At 43.4% G+C, this 16,139-nt stretch overlaps 1 protein-coding gene across 3 annotated transcripts in view; it reads left to right on the plus strand.

Moving 5' to 3' along the window:
• Positions 1-16,139, plus strand: part of ATP11C (ATPase phospholipid transporting 11C) — a 113,124-nt gene that overhangs the window by 71,449 nt on the left and 25,536 nt on the right. For all 3 annotated transcript variants that reach the window (XM_069943085.1, XM_069943086.1, XM_069943087.1), the window contains exons 8-14: positions 231-278; positions 1,579-1,643; positions 1,982-2,063; positions 3,661-3,811; positions 6,758-6,955; positions 7,734-7,886; positions 11,863-12,020. In XM_069943085.1, the coding sequence (XP_069799186.1) occupies positions 231-278; positions 1,579-1,643; positions 1,982-2,063; positions 3,661-3,811; positions 6,758-6,955; positions 7,734-7,886; positions 11,863-12,020 (855 nt within the window). The remainder of the gene's footprint in view (positions 1-230; positions 279-1,578; positions 1,644-1,981; positions 2,064-3,660; positions 3,812-6,757; positions 6,956-7,733; positions 7,887-11,862; positions 12,021-16,139) is intronic.

A 16,139-nucleotide genomic window follows, 5' to 3' on the forward strand; every position in this document is an offset into this window, starting at 1 on the left:
ACTGGAACACTTGAAATTTTTTTTATGCAAGTAAATTACAAATCTCTGGCACTCTCTGGCACCAGTTGATTTAAAGGAACACTTTTTTTTTGTTGCTGAACTACCCCTGTAAGGGAATGTTCAAATGGGGCTTAAATGCTGCCTGTCTTACAGATTTTTACTTTCCTATTGTACTGAGCATACCCTAAAGTCAGATTTTGGAACTTTATGTAGACTTTCCTTTTTTTCAGGTTTGTTGGAAGAATGAACATACACACTAATCAGGAAGTGAAAGCCAGGTATAACGCTTCATGGAGTCGGTTTCTCTAGTTATAGTGGGAATAACGCTTCATGAAGTCTGGTTCTTATGTTATAGTGGTTATACCGCTTCATGAAGTTGGGTTCTTACGTTATAGTGGGTATAGTACTTTATGAAGTCGGGTTCTTATGTTATAGTGGGTATACAGCTTCATGAAGTCTGGTTCTTATGTTATAGTGGGTATAGTACTTTATGAAGTCGGGTTCTTATGTTATAGTGGGTATACAGCTTCATGAAGTCTGGTTCTTATGTTATAGTGGGTATAGTACTTACGGAGTCGGTTTCTCTTGTTATAGTGGGTATACCTCTTCATAAAGTCAGGTTCTTATGGTATAGTGGGTATAGTACTTCATGAAGTCTGGTTCTTATGTTATAGTTGGTATACTGCTTCATGAAGTCTGGTTCTTATGTTATAGTGGGTATAGTACTTCATAAAGTCTGGTTCTTATGTTATAGTGGGTATAGTACTTCATGAAGTCTGGTTTTTATGTTATAGTGGGTATAGTACTTCATGAAGTCAGGTTCTTATGTTATAGTGGGTATACCGCTTCATGAAGTCAGGTTCTTATGTTATAGTGGGTATACCGCTTCATGAAGTCAGGTTCTTATGTTATAGTGGGTATACAGCTTCATGAAGTCAGGTTCTTATGTTATAGTGGGTATACAGCTTCATGAAGTCAGGTTCTTATGTTATAGTGGGTATACAGCTTCATGAAGTCAGGTTCTTATGTTATAGTGGGTATACAGCTTCATGAAGTCAGGTTCTTATGTTATAGTGGGTATACAGCTTCATGAAGTCTGGTTCTTATGTTATAGTGGGTATACAGCTTCATGAAGTCAGGTTCTTATGTTATAGTGGGTATACAGCTTCATGAAGTCAGGTTCTTATGTTATAGTGGGTATACCGCTTCATGAAGTCTGGTTCTTATGTTATAGTGGGTATACAGCTTCATGAAGTCAGGTTCTTATGTTATAGTGGGTATACCGCTTCATGAAGTCAGGTTCTTATGTTATAGTGGGTATACCGCTTCATGAAGTCTGGTTCTTATGTTATAGTGGGTATAGTACTTCATGAAGTCAGGTTCTTATGTTATAGTGGGTATACCGCTTCATGAAGTCAGGTTCTTATGTTATAGTGGGTATACCGCTTCATGAAGTCAGGTTCTTATGTTATAGTGGGTATACCGCTTCATGAAGTCAGGTTCTTATGTTTTGTTTTTAATAAATGTATTGTGTTCTCTGTGTAATACCATGCTATTATTTCTGTTACTCTCATCTAGGTCTCTTGGCCCTGATAATTTGTTGCTGAAAGGAGCTACATTAAAAAATACAAGGCAAATATATGGTAAATATGAAGATTTTAATAAGCCATTTGTTCTGCTTGGTAAACATGTATTAGTTATTTTCTTTATACCCATGATCATATTATCATTGTAAAACACTCACCTGTGTTAGATACCTGTTTATACTCTCTCTCTCTCTCTCTCTCTCTCTCTCTCATATATATATATATATATATATATATATATATATATATATATATATATATATACATACATACATCCGGCCACTACAAATTTATAACATACCCTTTTCACACAGCACCTGGCATTGAGCTGCCTCTTATGTACTCCGTGTGGCGTTCTGGCCATCCCTTACTATCTTGCCTTTTATGTTCTGCAGGTGTTGCAGTGTATACCGGCATGGAGACAAAAATGGCTTTAAACTATCAAGGAAAGTCCCAGAAACGCTCTGCGGTGGAGAAGTGAGTCTTTCAGTATAAACAACCCATTGCTAGAGTTTATAGAGTGTGTTCCTGTGCTGTCCGCTGCTGACGTTGTACTTCAGTCTGGTCAGATAAGCTGTCCTGTGCATTTCCTGTGAACACTGACAAGGACAAGGTTGTTTCTCCTTTTAGACCTTTCAATAAAATCGTCCGGGAGATTTCTAATTAAAGAATTTCCCTCTGTCTTGTCTATTTTTGCAAGGACAAGCAATAAGGGTAAGCGGGGTGCTTAGCATGCAGGCTGCCGTGCTGGATATCAATAGGCTGTAATAGTTCTTTTATTAGGTGACTCCATGAAGATTAAAATGCAAAGCTCTTCCAGGAGTCGCTTACTTAAAGGGCTCATGTGTGCTCTGTAGCCTCCATTTCATGTGACAGAGATTAGACCACAAAAAGTTTAAGCTTCCCCATTCCTGGAAACATTGGGGGGGGGGTCTCAGCAGTAGTAACTACCATCGATTGCAGTTTTATCATCTACTAAGTGCATATTAATATGCCATTAAAGTGGAGAATGGGTTAAACCTCTTTAAGCCACTGAAGTGCTGTGAAAAATACCAGGATTACTGCTGTCACCATGCAGGACTGTCAGCAGTCTGTAAGGGAACAACCTGTGTCATCTCACTGATTAACCCCACAGAGAAATGGAGTATGCAGTTCTTTGTAGCCATGTAGCCTTGGATGTCCAGGCGTGATGGGAAGCGTAGTTTTGCAACAGCTGGAGTGCTGCGAGCTTGACACTTCGGAGCTCTGTGCTGATACAAGACGGCCGTCACTGTGTCCATGGTCAGGCAGATATCTGTCCCTGGAAATACATAATAAAGCTTTAAATTAAACGACTGGAAACAGAGGTCTTTAGAATTGGGACATATAGATTCAGAAAGCTTGTTGGAAAAGTGTATAAATTCATTATTCATTGAATACAGTGTGAGGCCATGTTCACACAGTGTGAGAACATCGGCTGTTGTTTGACACCGACTTGTCAATCAATGGCTGATGTCTCACACCATTTGATTTTAATTGGAATGCAGGCACTCCGGGGTATGGCCGCACTCCATTTTGCCATAGAACACAGTGTAAAGTACGGCCGTACAAAATAGACTTGTCAATTTTGTGCAGCCGCAGAGAATGACAGCGGTAGTGTATACACTACGGTGGTTGTTCCAAATACTGTAATGTAATGTAATTAATCTGTAAAAAAAAATTTAAAAAAATCGTCCGTTGTTTACTGCAAAGATACATTGCGTGAATGTGGCCTGAAGCTAAGTTTTAAAGGTCTTACTAGGTAGTTTGACACTATTTACTGACTATACGTCTAACTTTTATTTAACAAGCTCAGAGTTCCTCTCTGATAGCAGGTATACTCCCTGACACACCACAATACTGATACGTGAGGTTAGGACTGCCTTATTTATACTGCTATATGTTGTTGTGATCATAGTTGCTTAAAAGATACTTGTCATAAAAAAAAAAAACTTGTATGTATTATGTACATTTTTTTTTACAATAACTCTTAAGTAATGACATTTCTGGCGAACCAAAATAATAAAATATATATTTGTTGGTCTTTTTTTCTCAGATCAATAAATGCCTTTTTAATAGTATATCTGTTCATCCTGGTCTCCAAAGCTTCCATCTGTACCACACTAAAATACGTATGGCAGAGTAATCCTGCCAATGATGAGCCATGGTACAATGAGAAAACTCGTAAGGAGAAGGAATCATTTAAGGTATAGTGTATGTGGTCTCTGTATGGATGGCAGTCATATGTGGATGTATTGGCGCTCTGCTCCGCATTAGTAGTTTGCCAGTATTTATATCACGTTTCAAGTACCTGCTTGACAGTAATATTTTTACTGTGCTATGGGGTTAAAGTGTAGGCTCCATCCCTGATGAGGTGAAGAGCTATACAAATCCTGGAGGGTTCGCCTTTATCCTGATGTCATGCAAACAGTTCCATGTTCTCCCCTGGGGAAAAAAAAGTTACTAAACTAAGTCTCAGCCCATAGAACTGTGATTACTGAGATTGTCCATAAGGACTGTTGATTCATAAATATGCATTGTAAGTGTATAATCCTCTTTAAAGTGTCACTGTCGTGAATTTTTTTTTTTGCAGAAATCAATAGTCCAGGCGATTTTAAGAAACTTTGTAATTGGGTTTATTATCCGAAAAATGCATTTTTATCATGAAAAAGCAGTTTGAAGCTCTCCCCCCTGTCTTCATTGTTCTCCTATGGAGAGAGCTAAAGAAAAGACCAAAACAGGACAACAAAGAGTTAATCTACAAATCCCTCACGGGATATCTCCTGTGACCATCACCAGTGACCTGTCTGAGCTCGGATTACAGCTGTCACCCAGCTCCGTGCCTGTAATCCTCTGTTATCTGCTTTCTGCTGCCGGCTAACTCCCTCCTTCCTCCTCCCCCCTCCCCTCTCCCTAGAACAGACAGGGTACGTCTCCTGCAACAAGTCACAATTTTCAGATTTTTCAGAGTGGATGAAAAAGAGGAAGGAGGGGGGGACCTGGGAAAAGGCTTTTTACATGCAGATAATGGCAGATTTGGCTAATAAACCCAATTACAAAGTTTCTTAAAATCGCCTGGACTATTGATTTCTGCAAAAAAAAAATACGACAGTGACTCTTTAAGGCTATGTTCCCACACAGTATTTCTGCTCAGTATTTTGCAGCCAAACCCAGGAGTGGATTGAAAACACAGAAAGGCTATGTTCACACACTGTGGAAATTTAGTGGATGGCCGTCACTTAATGGAAAATAATTAACATTATTTCAAAACAATGGCCGCTGTTTTAAAATAACTAATTATTTGCCAAGTTTTTCTTCTCTAACAGTAAGGCTACATTCACACATCCGTTGTTCTGCCCGCAATTTCGGGCACACAACATAGAACATAGAACCAATGGTTTTTAATGGCCCTGTTCACACGTCCGTGTGTACGGGGACGCGATCCGTGCCGCAAAAAAAAAAGGACATGCCGTAATGCAGACCGCATTTTGCAGACTGGATCGCTAGGGTAATGAAGTGTGAATGTGAAGCACGGAGCACTACAGATGCACATTTGTAGTGTGGGCCGCATACTGTATTACAGGGGTAGTGCGACGCTAAGAAATTATTCACTAAATAACGTACATTACAAAGTTATACAACTTTGTAATGTATGTTATGTATGTGAATAGCCCCCTTCCCGTGTACCCGGAAGTGTAGTGCATTATACATATCTGATCCATGTCGACCGACCCCGTCTGTAATCTTGACAAGACGTCATCTTCCGGAGGCCGGCCGACCCGCTCCTGCCGTCCCTCCTGCCGACCCCTCTGCCGCGTCATAACTGTGCTCAGCCGCGATTGGCTAAGCACAGTTATGCGGCAATTACACGGCCACGTCATCAGGGGGGCGGCATTAGGGACGGCCGGAGCTGGTCGGCCGGCCTCCCGAAGATGACGTCTTTGACAAGATTACAGACGGGGTTGGTCGACACTGATCAGGTATGTATACTGCGTTACACTTCCGGGTACACGGGCGGGGGTCGGGGAACACTGGAAGGGGGCCATTCACATACATAACATACATTACAAAGTTGTATAACTTTGTAATGTGTGTTATTTTGTGAATAATTTCTTAGCGCCACACTACCCCTTTAAGGATTTGTTCACACATTGCAGATTTTCTGCAGTAAAATCTACAACGTTTTATATTTGCATTGATTTGTTTTTGTGTAGATATGCAGCACATTTCTTTGTGACTGGTTTAGCAGTTGATCTGCAGCGTATGAACGTACCCTAATTTGCTCCATTTGCCCTGAGGGAAGTTTTCTTACCCCACTCTTATGTATAACTAGGAAGGTTTGCTGGGCAGTAGTTAAAGAGTCACTGTCGTATTTTTTTTTTTTGCAGAAATCAATAGTCCAGGCGATTTTAAGAAACTTTGTAATTGGGTTTATTAGCCAAATCTGCCATTATCTGCATGTAAAAAGCCTTTTCCCAGGTCCCCCCCTCCTTCCTCTTTTTCATCCACTCTGAAAAATCTGAAAATTGTGACTTGTTGCAGGAGACGTCCCCTGTCTGTTCTAGGGAGAGGGGAGGGGGGAGGAGGAAGGAGGGAGTTAGCCGGCAGCAGAAAGCAGATAACAGAGGATTACAGGCAGGAGCTGGGTGACAGCTGTAATCCGAGCTCAGACAGGTCACTGGTGATGGTCAGAAGAGATATCCCGTGAGGGATTTGTAGATTAACTCTTTGTTGTCCTGTTTTGGTCTTTTCTTTAGCTCTCTCCATAGGAGAACAATGAAGACGGGGGGAGAGCTTCAAACTGCTTTTTCATGATAAAAATGCATTTTTTGGATAATAAACCCAATTACAAAGTTTCTTAAAATCGCCTGGACTATTGATTTCTGCAAAAAAAAAAATCACGACAGTGACACTTTAAGGGCAGTTGAGCCTGAACCCATTAATTCCAGTAGTGTTAGTTATTACATTGTGGCTAAAGTTTTCCATAACAAATGTAAAAAAAAAATGGGATAACTCTATGGCTTAGATTTGCATGCGCTTCATAATATGAGGAAGAAGAAGCGTATAAACATTTTGTAGAGCAGTTTTTTAATTCCGCGTGGCATGGTACAGCACAGGTTAATGTTTTTTTTTTCTTTCCCTCTTGGTTATAGATATTAAAGATTTTTACAGATTTCCTTTCCTTCATGGTTCTATTCAACTTCATCATCCCCGTGTCTATGTATGTGACTGTGGAAATGCAGAAGTTCTTAGGATCCTTCTTCATTGCATGGGATAAGGAGATGTATGATGAAGAAATAAAGGAGGGAGCCCTGGTGAACACCTCTGACCTCAATGAGGAGCTTGGACAGGTAAGAAAACACTTTGTGTGTTGTATAGGCCATAGAACATATAGAAGAAGATATGTTATTGGTATTCTCCTTATCTTTTATAGAGGTCCTGACACACTGTTTCTACCAGAAATGTCTGATTATAGGGGTCTAAAGGCTGTCTCACTGCTTCAGACAGGGAGAACCAGTCTAAGTTCCTGGAGAAAAGGCGACTGAACATGTCTGGTCATTCTCAGTTGACATGAATGTGAGCTATGGAAATGACAATGGAATGTGCACACTCCATGGAAAGTGAACATACATGTGTAGCCGTCTCTTCTCCCCCTGATTCTGTTCCAGTGGCCGGCCCTCCACCATCAGATTGTTATAGCATATACTATATCATACACCAACGTTGTATATCAGACTGTATATCGGGGTCCCTGTCTGTGTCCGACACCACAAAAAAGAGACTATGCTGATAATGTCATCTGTGCATTATCACTGTAGACGCCATATTGGTAATGGACCTGTTATAATGTCATGGCCAATTACTCTCTCTTACAACCCATCTCCAAAAACAAGGTCCCAAGTGTTTGTTATCAGTAGAGCGGCGGGTCACAGATGCACCCTACGGCTCCATTTATTGTCTATAGAGCTGCCCGACAAATCAAAAATTTAATAGGTCTCTGTAATATGTCAGGAGTTCATTCAATGACGGGGACACAGTATAAGCCCAGATTAACATGTGGGAAGGATTATTAGATTTCTGTGCTTTAGAAACTGTGTACAGTTCCCAGCTTTCTATTTGCTTCGATAGGTGGAGTATGTGTTTACTGATAAAACTGGCACGCTCACAGAAAACTCAATGGAGTTTATTGAATGCTGCATAGATGGCTACAAGTACAAGGAGACTGGAGATGGGCTTACTGTAACCGATGGTCCTGGTGGATTCTATGGAAAAGCTGATAAGGTAATGTTCTGTACAGTGAAACTGCCATGTTTCTTTGTCGCAAGGTATATCTCACCCTTACCCACTTATTGTTCAGTGTACACTGTATAGTGCTCCCCTCCCTCCTATATTTACCCGCTATCTAGTGATGACTGTGATTGTTGACTTTGAACCAGAAGGATTATTAGGTTTCAGGTTTGTCTGGGATTGTCCTGGTTATCCACATAGAACGTACAGAAATACAGGTGCACATATAACCCCGTTCTCAAGAATGGAACTGATGTTGACATTTGTAACAAAACTGCTGTGTGTGAACACTACACTTAACCCATACATGTTCTAGGTTACTATGACCTTAGCCTGAGACCATTTGCTGATGTAATGAGAGAGTGGCAGCAAATGTCTACCATAACCCTGAATGAAGTTCACACCGGTCATCATGGCTGTTCACAAGCTCATCTAGCTGTTTGTGTTCCTCTACATGCAAAAAAGCAAAAGGGTCAGTGCTGAATTTTTATTTTTCCTTGAAGCAAAACATCTGCTTATCAGATGTCATATTGTACTGTCATTTCTTACCTCTATCCGAGGTGCACGGCTTGTTACAGCCTGTCAGTACTCCCTTATTGCTAAGTTCTTAGGTGGTGGACAAAACAATGCCCATCATGCATCTGTGAGCAAGCAAGTCCGAGCGGTTGTCAGCTTGACTTCACATACAAGCATTTTATGTGCACAGTTTATGTGCAGTTTTGTAATGAAATTGCAGTTTTTTGTGCTGCCACTGGCTTAAGCTGCAAACAGTGTAAAGAAGCACACCAACAAAAACTTGTAAACTGTAAGAGGGTAACTGTTTACCCTCAACAAGCTAATGCCAGGTGAGAAGAAAGTGCTTCTTTAAATCGACTCTGTACCCACAATCTGACCCCCCCCCAAACCGCTCATACATTTTAGATAGCTGCTTTTAATCCAAGATCTGTCCTGGGGTCCGATCGGAAGGTGATACAGATTATAAACTCGCTGCCCAATGACCTGGGCTTAGATTGTGTATGTATTAGGCTGGCACACCCTCTCTGTCCCTCCTCCCCGCCCCCCTCATCATTAGGAATGCTCCAGGCAGATTTTCTACTATTCATCACCTGTGTCAGCATGGCACATGGGCTGCATCGTTAAGGCACCTGTACAATGTTCAGACAGGAGAAAATGTTCTAGGGTCATTCCTAATGATGAAGAGGGTAGGGAGGAGGGACAGAGGGGGTGGTGCAAAGTTAGGGCACAGATACTCCAAGCCACGGCTGTTTGACTCAGGGCTGCAAGTTTAAAAGTAGTTTTTTAGGACAATAACTGCATCACCTGCCGAACAGACCCCAGGACAGATCTTGGATTAACAGCAGCTATCTGAAGATACAAGCAGTTTGGGGGGCAGATTGTGGGTACAGAGTTGCTTTAAGGCTACAAACCCACCTGGCGGGTCTGCAGCGAGTCCCCTTGCTGCGTATTTGCAGCGAGACTCGCTGCAGATCCCGGCCCTATACTTTTAATGGCAGACTGCATGGCAGAATGTCTGCAGCCCACCCCATTAACCCCGGTTCCCGATGTCTTCAGCAAGCCGGAGCGGGGACCAGGTGAAGTATATGCTCCAGCCAGCCACCCGTAGCCCCGGCCGCCCGATGGAACCCCCCACCTCCCCCCCGCAGCACCAATCACACGCCCCCCCCTGCAGCACCGATCGCTTGCACGCCCCCCCCCCCCCCAATGGCCCCCCCGCAGCCCCGGCAGCACCGATCGCCCCCCTGCAGCCCCGACCGCTCGATCGCCCCCCGGCAGCACCGATCGCCCCCCTGCAGCCCCCATGGGGGGGGGGGGGGCATCGGGCGGCCGGGGCTGCAGGTGGGCGTGCGAGCGATCGGTGCTGCGGGGGGGCGATTGAGGGGGGGTGCAAGCGATCGGTGCTGCGGGGGGGGGGGGGGGCGTGCGATCGGTGCTGCGGGGGCGGGGCGATCGGGCGGCCGGGCTGCGGGCGACTGGCTGGAGCATATACTTCACCTGGTCCCCGCTCCGGCTTGCTGAAGACATCGGGAACCGCCGGAGCCGGGATCAGGTGAAGAATCAGCTCCGGCGGGGTTAATGGGGTGGGCTGCAGACAAACTCGCAGCAGGGATGTACATCCCTGCTGCGTGTTTGTCTGCCATTAAAAGTATAGGGCCGGGACCTGCAGCGAGTCTCGCTGCAAATACGCAGCAGGGGGACTCGCTTCAGACCCGCCAAGTGGGTTTGTAGCCTAAAGGGGTTATCCAGCGCTACAAAAACATGACCACTTTCTTCCAGAGACAGCACCACTTCTGTCTCCAATTCAGGTGTGGTTTGCAATTAAAGGGGTTATCCAGCAGTACAAAAGCATGGCCACTTGCTTCCAGAGACAACACTACTCTTGTCTCCAGTTCAGGTGTAGTTTGCAATTAAGCTCAATAATTAAATTCAATAAAACTGAGGTTAAACCCCCCCCCCCCCAAATTGGAGACAAAAGTGGTGCTGTCTCTGGGAGCAAATGGCCATGTTTTTGTAGCGCTTGATAATATTAATCTCCCGTGGAAGCAGAATGTGGCCTTCATTATTGTGCTGCCCTGGTACATGGTTTCTGTGAGTACTTTTAGGGTAGCTTCACACGTACCGACTCGCAGCGTTAATAACGCTCCGAGTCGGCTAGGTCCTGGCAGATCACTTTCACTACATACACACAGCGGTCTGAACGACCATGCGTGTATGTAATTCTGCCGGCCGCTTAACCCCTTCAGCTGCCGCCCGCCTCCCGCTCTGTATACATTACCTGTCCTCACTGCACAGGGTCCCGGAGTACTGCTCTCCCGCCCGGCCAATCAGTGTGTTGCCCTGCCGCAACCACTGATTGGCCGGGTGGGAGAGCAGTACGCCGGGACCCTGTGCAGGGAGGACAGGTAATGTATACAGAGCGGGAACCGGGCGGCAGCTTAAGGGGTTAAGCGGCCGGCAGAATTACATACACGCAGCGGTCGTTCAGACCGCTGTGTCTATGTAGTGAAAGTGATCTGCCAGGACCTAGCTGACTCGGAGCGTTATTAACGCTGCAAGTCGGTACGTGTGAAGCTACCCTTAATGGGATTTTTCCACCTAGGATTTAGCAGCATTGCATCACAACTGGCTGCCAGAGACAAGATTCACATGTAAAATTAAAAAAAAAATCAAGGTGATTGTCTTTTTTTTTAGGATCTATGGACAACCTAGATATCAGATAATAGTGGATGAGTCAGTAGTTGAGAGGTGGCAGCTCTGCACATTTTATAATCCCCTGGTATACACATAAAGCTGGATGTTTTGCAGACATCCTTAATTTATCTTCCTTTTAAAGCAGGGGTTATGTAAGAGAATAATAGAACTGATTGATATCTATAAAGCTGCCATCATACAGCATTGCTCCTGTTGGATACAGAACTGTGGGGGATAACTCTTTGTCCTCCTCTTTGTTACAGAGAACATCATATTTCTCTAACATCCCTTAAGAGTGCAGATTGTACATCTTCTACTGTTGGTCGGTGGGGGAAGCCATTTTTGCAGTAATGTAGTTGCTAGAGGACATTGTCCTGTTCAGGGTATTATAAAATGTTATTTTATTCTTAGACTTTACATGTAAAACACTTGTATTATTATTATAATTTTTTATTTTTTTTAATTCCATATCAGATCTGGATGTCTCACCAGTTGGACATGTGCTAAGATGTCTCCTCTTGGTCCATAATTTCTGATATGTAATACAGAAGTAAAATCCTCAGGAGATGACAGTATAGCTGTAGAATGTATCTGGAGGTCTATGTGCATTTTGGCTGGACATTGCTGACATCCTATAATCCGCACTGTCTGCCTTTCCAGCATAACTTCAGTTTCATAGAAATTTAATGTACATATAATTAATATCCCTTAATTTGCCAGTATGTGTATGCTAAGCTGATGCTTTCTTAATGTCTTTTAGGATAGGGAGGAGCTGTTCCTGCGAGCGCTGTGTCTCTGCCATACCGTGCAGATGAAAGAAGAGAGTCAGACGGATGGACCTGTATCCTCTTCAGAGAGCAAATGTTCTTACATCTCCTCTTCCCCTGATGAAATTGCCTTAGTAAATGGAGCCAAAAAGTGAGCACAAATCTATATATAGTTTCTCAGTTGCTACATTTTACATTGTGTTTCTCTTAAAGGGATTTTCCCATCTCAACATTAATAGAATGTTCTCTGGATGTGCCATATATAAGGTGAGGATGGTAGAAAAACTGAAAACAGCCGAGTGGGCTATTCTTCACGTTTTAAGTTATTTCCACTGCCTATCTTCCTAAACTATGTAGCACTACAGACTGTGTGGTTGTTATATACAAGTTACATTTATCGCATAGTTATAGTCGAGTTAGGTGTGGGGTCCCAGAGGTGGGAAGAATATGCCATAAATGTCCAGATGGGCATACCCCTTTGATGCCTTCATGGTAAACACATCTTTGGATCAAGGATTGTAAGGACTTGGGCAGTCCTCCACTACTGAAAAGCAAATATACCTCTGCTAATATTGACTGTATGACCAGCAAACTTATACTGAGATGTGGGCCTGCCGACCTCCTTATTCAAGGTGTTGTCTGCTATAGATGACCCATTTTCTGTATGTGTCTTGTACAGAGAGGTCTTTTCATGGGGACCCCGCTCTTGTAGTTAAAATGAAGAACAGCTGCAAAGAGCATCATTTTGTTTGGGGAATTAGGCCTTGTATGTAACACCGAGGCAGCACTTTAATAGCTGTGTAACTCTTTATTTCCCGTGTGGTGGCACTGACTGCTTGTTGCTAGATTTCTATATAGAATATAAATGCAGAATGCTAGGAGGATCCTATGGGGGAGATTTATCAAACATGGTGTAAAGTAAATCTGGCTCAGTTGCCCCTAGCAACCAATCAGATTCCACCTTTCATTCCTCACAGACTCTTTGGAAAATGAAAGGTGGAATCTGATTGGTTGCTCGGGGCAACTGAGCCAGTTTCACTTTACACCATGTTTGATAAATCTCCCCCTATGTGATCAGCTTATAGTTACGGTTTCTTTCTAGCTAAAAAGCCTTGTCCAAAATTTACATTTCTACCAAGTTAATTGTTTTTCAGACAATATTAGTGATTGCACCCGGCCAATTACACTTGATTGTGGGGGTCACAGAACTTCATTATTTACCAAGCACACTGCCATGCAATTTTGTAGTGGCTGCATCTGGTACTGTGGCTCAGTTACATTCCAGTAAATGGAATTAAGCTGCAATACTAGACACAGTAACTGCAAACAGTATTGTACAGTATTGTATCTAGTAAGGAATGACAATGCACCCAGGGGGCAATGCACCTAGGACTTCACTGCATTGAGCGCTTTCACTAGCAGCCGGCAGTGTTGTTGTTTGGCTGGTCTCCCTGAGTTCAGCAATCTGTTTCTCTTATGGCTCTACTAGGCACTGCTCCCACCTAGCCAGAATCCTGCTCCACACTGATGAGGGGCAACACCCCGAAACAGCTGTATGTGGATGGTTACCTAGCCTTGGTTTATCCCTTGTCATTACACTGACTTATAGGGCCACTTAATATGGTGGTTTTGGTGGTTTCCTAACAGGAGCTGCCCCTTGGATGGGTCCTTTCCGGAGGGATATCTGGCTAGTCCTGTGTTTTGAGACTCTTCAATGAGGCTCCATGGGCTCTTCTTTTACATAGTAAGGAATGAAGCATTCATAAGGGCTTTGCAACACCTTCAGCTAGCTGATCTGGATGGCCTATTCCTGGCCTGTTGATAGCACCTTTACCGATCGAGGTCCCCTAAGACTCTATTATTACAAACAAGATTCATATGCTGAACTGCTTTATGTATTAAGGGGTTATCCAGCACTACAAAAACATGGCCACTTTCCCCCTACTGTTGTCTCCAGTTTGGGTGGGGCTTTGAAACTCAGTTCCATTGAAGTAAATGGAGCTTAAAGGGAACCTGTCACCCCCCGTGCTCCCAACCCCCTGTTAGAGCCCCCTATACTCACCTAATCCCGCCGGGTCCCGCTTCTGGAGGTGGTCAAGTAATGAAGATCTCAGCCGCTGCAGCCCGGCGCGCGCGCTGAGAGATGAGTCCAACACCCATTGAGAATGACGGAGCGCTGGACTCTCCTGTCATTCTCTATGGGTGTTGGACTCAGCAGCGGCTGAGATCTTCATCACCCGACCACCTCCAGAAGCGGGACCCGGCGGGATTAGGTGAGTATAGGGGGCTCTAACGGGGGGTCGGGAGCCTTTCACCCCGGCATGGGGGGTGACAGGTTCCCTTTAATTGCAAACCACACCTGAACTGGAGACAACAATAGGGGAAAAGTGGCCATGTTTTTGTAGTGCTGGATAACCCCTTTAATGAATATCAGACCTGTAGATGAGCAGAACTGTTCTCCTTGTTTAACAAAGCTGTTTGTAATAACAATTTTGCCTATAGTGGCATTTTTATCCCGCATTATTCTACATGGCTGTCTCACTGAAGCATTGCTCACCCTTTACTAAGCAAAAGGTTAATGTAAATGTGTCCATACATCTTCAGGACTTGCAAGCCAAACATTTATTTGGCCAAAAGCCATTCCTCTTTAATTTATGGCTTAACTGAGATGGGAATAAGCCGCTGCCAGACACTTCTGGAGACAGCTTGTCAGCTAGTCAACCGGCCCAGAATACAGTAAATTGGCGGGACAACTTACTTTTCTTTATTAATCTGTGTAGTAAATATTATAGAATTGCACCAATTCCTTGATATTTTGTAAAATGATTCTTTTCATTCCTGGGAACATGCTTATAATAAAATAGGGACAATAGGGACAATCAGATTGTCATACTGCTGCTTTTCATGCATAGACGGCAGCCTGTGTATGTCTTCAAGTAACCTTCTCTGCCCTGCTCCTTTATGAGACTGATGTACTAAATATTAGGAACTTGCTGTATATACCTTTCCCTCTGTATACTAGCGTACATTCAGTTCTGATTCACCACTGTAAATAGACAACCCATAACAGTAAGGAGCCAGCATCCTTCTCACACAATGGTCATGAACTATATCTGGTCCTTTTATTGGGATGCAGAGATCCTGTATAATGTATAAGGTGGATATACGGGAATTGATATTCATTACAATGCAGTCAGTCATCGGCATGTGTTTATACAGGGCAGATCTCTTATGTTGGTTGTGCCTTTTATTGCCTCCTCCATAAATTCTGCAGGTATAATGGATGATGTCACATGCATTTGCAGCACTTTATCTTTGCTTCTGTAAGGTGTTAAAAGCTTGTGCTTCCGTTTAGCGGCATCATTCGCCTTGTCAGCAGTGCGGACAAGTGTTGTTTCTGGAACAGCTGCCTGGTTTCACAATCCAGTACACGGACGCTCCTCTCCCACCTCTGGTTACTATAGTTCATGTGAGGAGACACATTATGCTGTCATCAGATTCCTGTCCTCAATCCTCTAGCCCCCCCTGGTGGTCACTTGTGAGAACATCATGTGTTGTTTTAAAGGTCCATGGTATTGGGACAAAGCATCAAATACAACTGAACACAGGTTGAATGGATATTCATATCATGAATACATATCATGACATTAACACCACGTAATTATTAACTGGATGATTTGGACAAAACTGCCAATATTGCAACTTCCAAATGGAAGCTTAAGGGAAGATGCAGGACCGCCGGAGGAAAAAGGCCCCATAACATGCAAAACTAACATATGATTGTAGGCTTTCAATAAACTTTAAGGGTGAATTCACATAGGGAATTGCTGCGGACATTTAAGCTATTGTCCTATTCATTTCCTGTTCAGATGAATGGAGCGGATTTTAAGTTGCAGAAGTTTCTGCAATGAATCTGCTGTGTGTGAACTCACTCCAAAGCAAGTCTGCATTTTGCAAACAGTGTTGGGAAATTTTAGGCCCTGTGAAGCTATTCACTCTTCCATGTAGACCGCTAAACTGACCTGCTTGTGTAGGGGAGGACGTACCACTGTGACCTAGTATGTACAATGCACATAGAAAACACGCCAGGTTGTAAAATAAGACATGCAGAACCTGGAATGTTGGCAGCAAAGTTTTACAACTGTATAAAAGCCATCCAGGACCCAACATGTATGCACCTATCAGGAATCTCACTGCTTTACAAGAGAGCCACCGAAGATGATTGATGTAACATCTAAAACAACTAATTGTACATGTAATGTAAATAGCC

This window comes from Dendropsophus ebraccatus, chromosome 10 (assembly GCF_027789765.1).
Source record: "Dendropsophus ebraccatus isolate aDenEbr1 chromosome 10, aDenEbr1.pat, whole genome shotgun sequence".
NCBI classification, from domain to species: domain Eukaryota; kingdom Metazoa; phylum Chordata; class Amphibia; order Anura; family Hylidae; genus Dendropsophus; species Dendropsophus ebraccatus.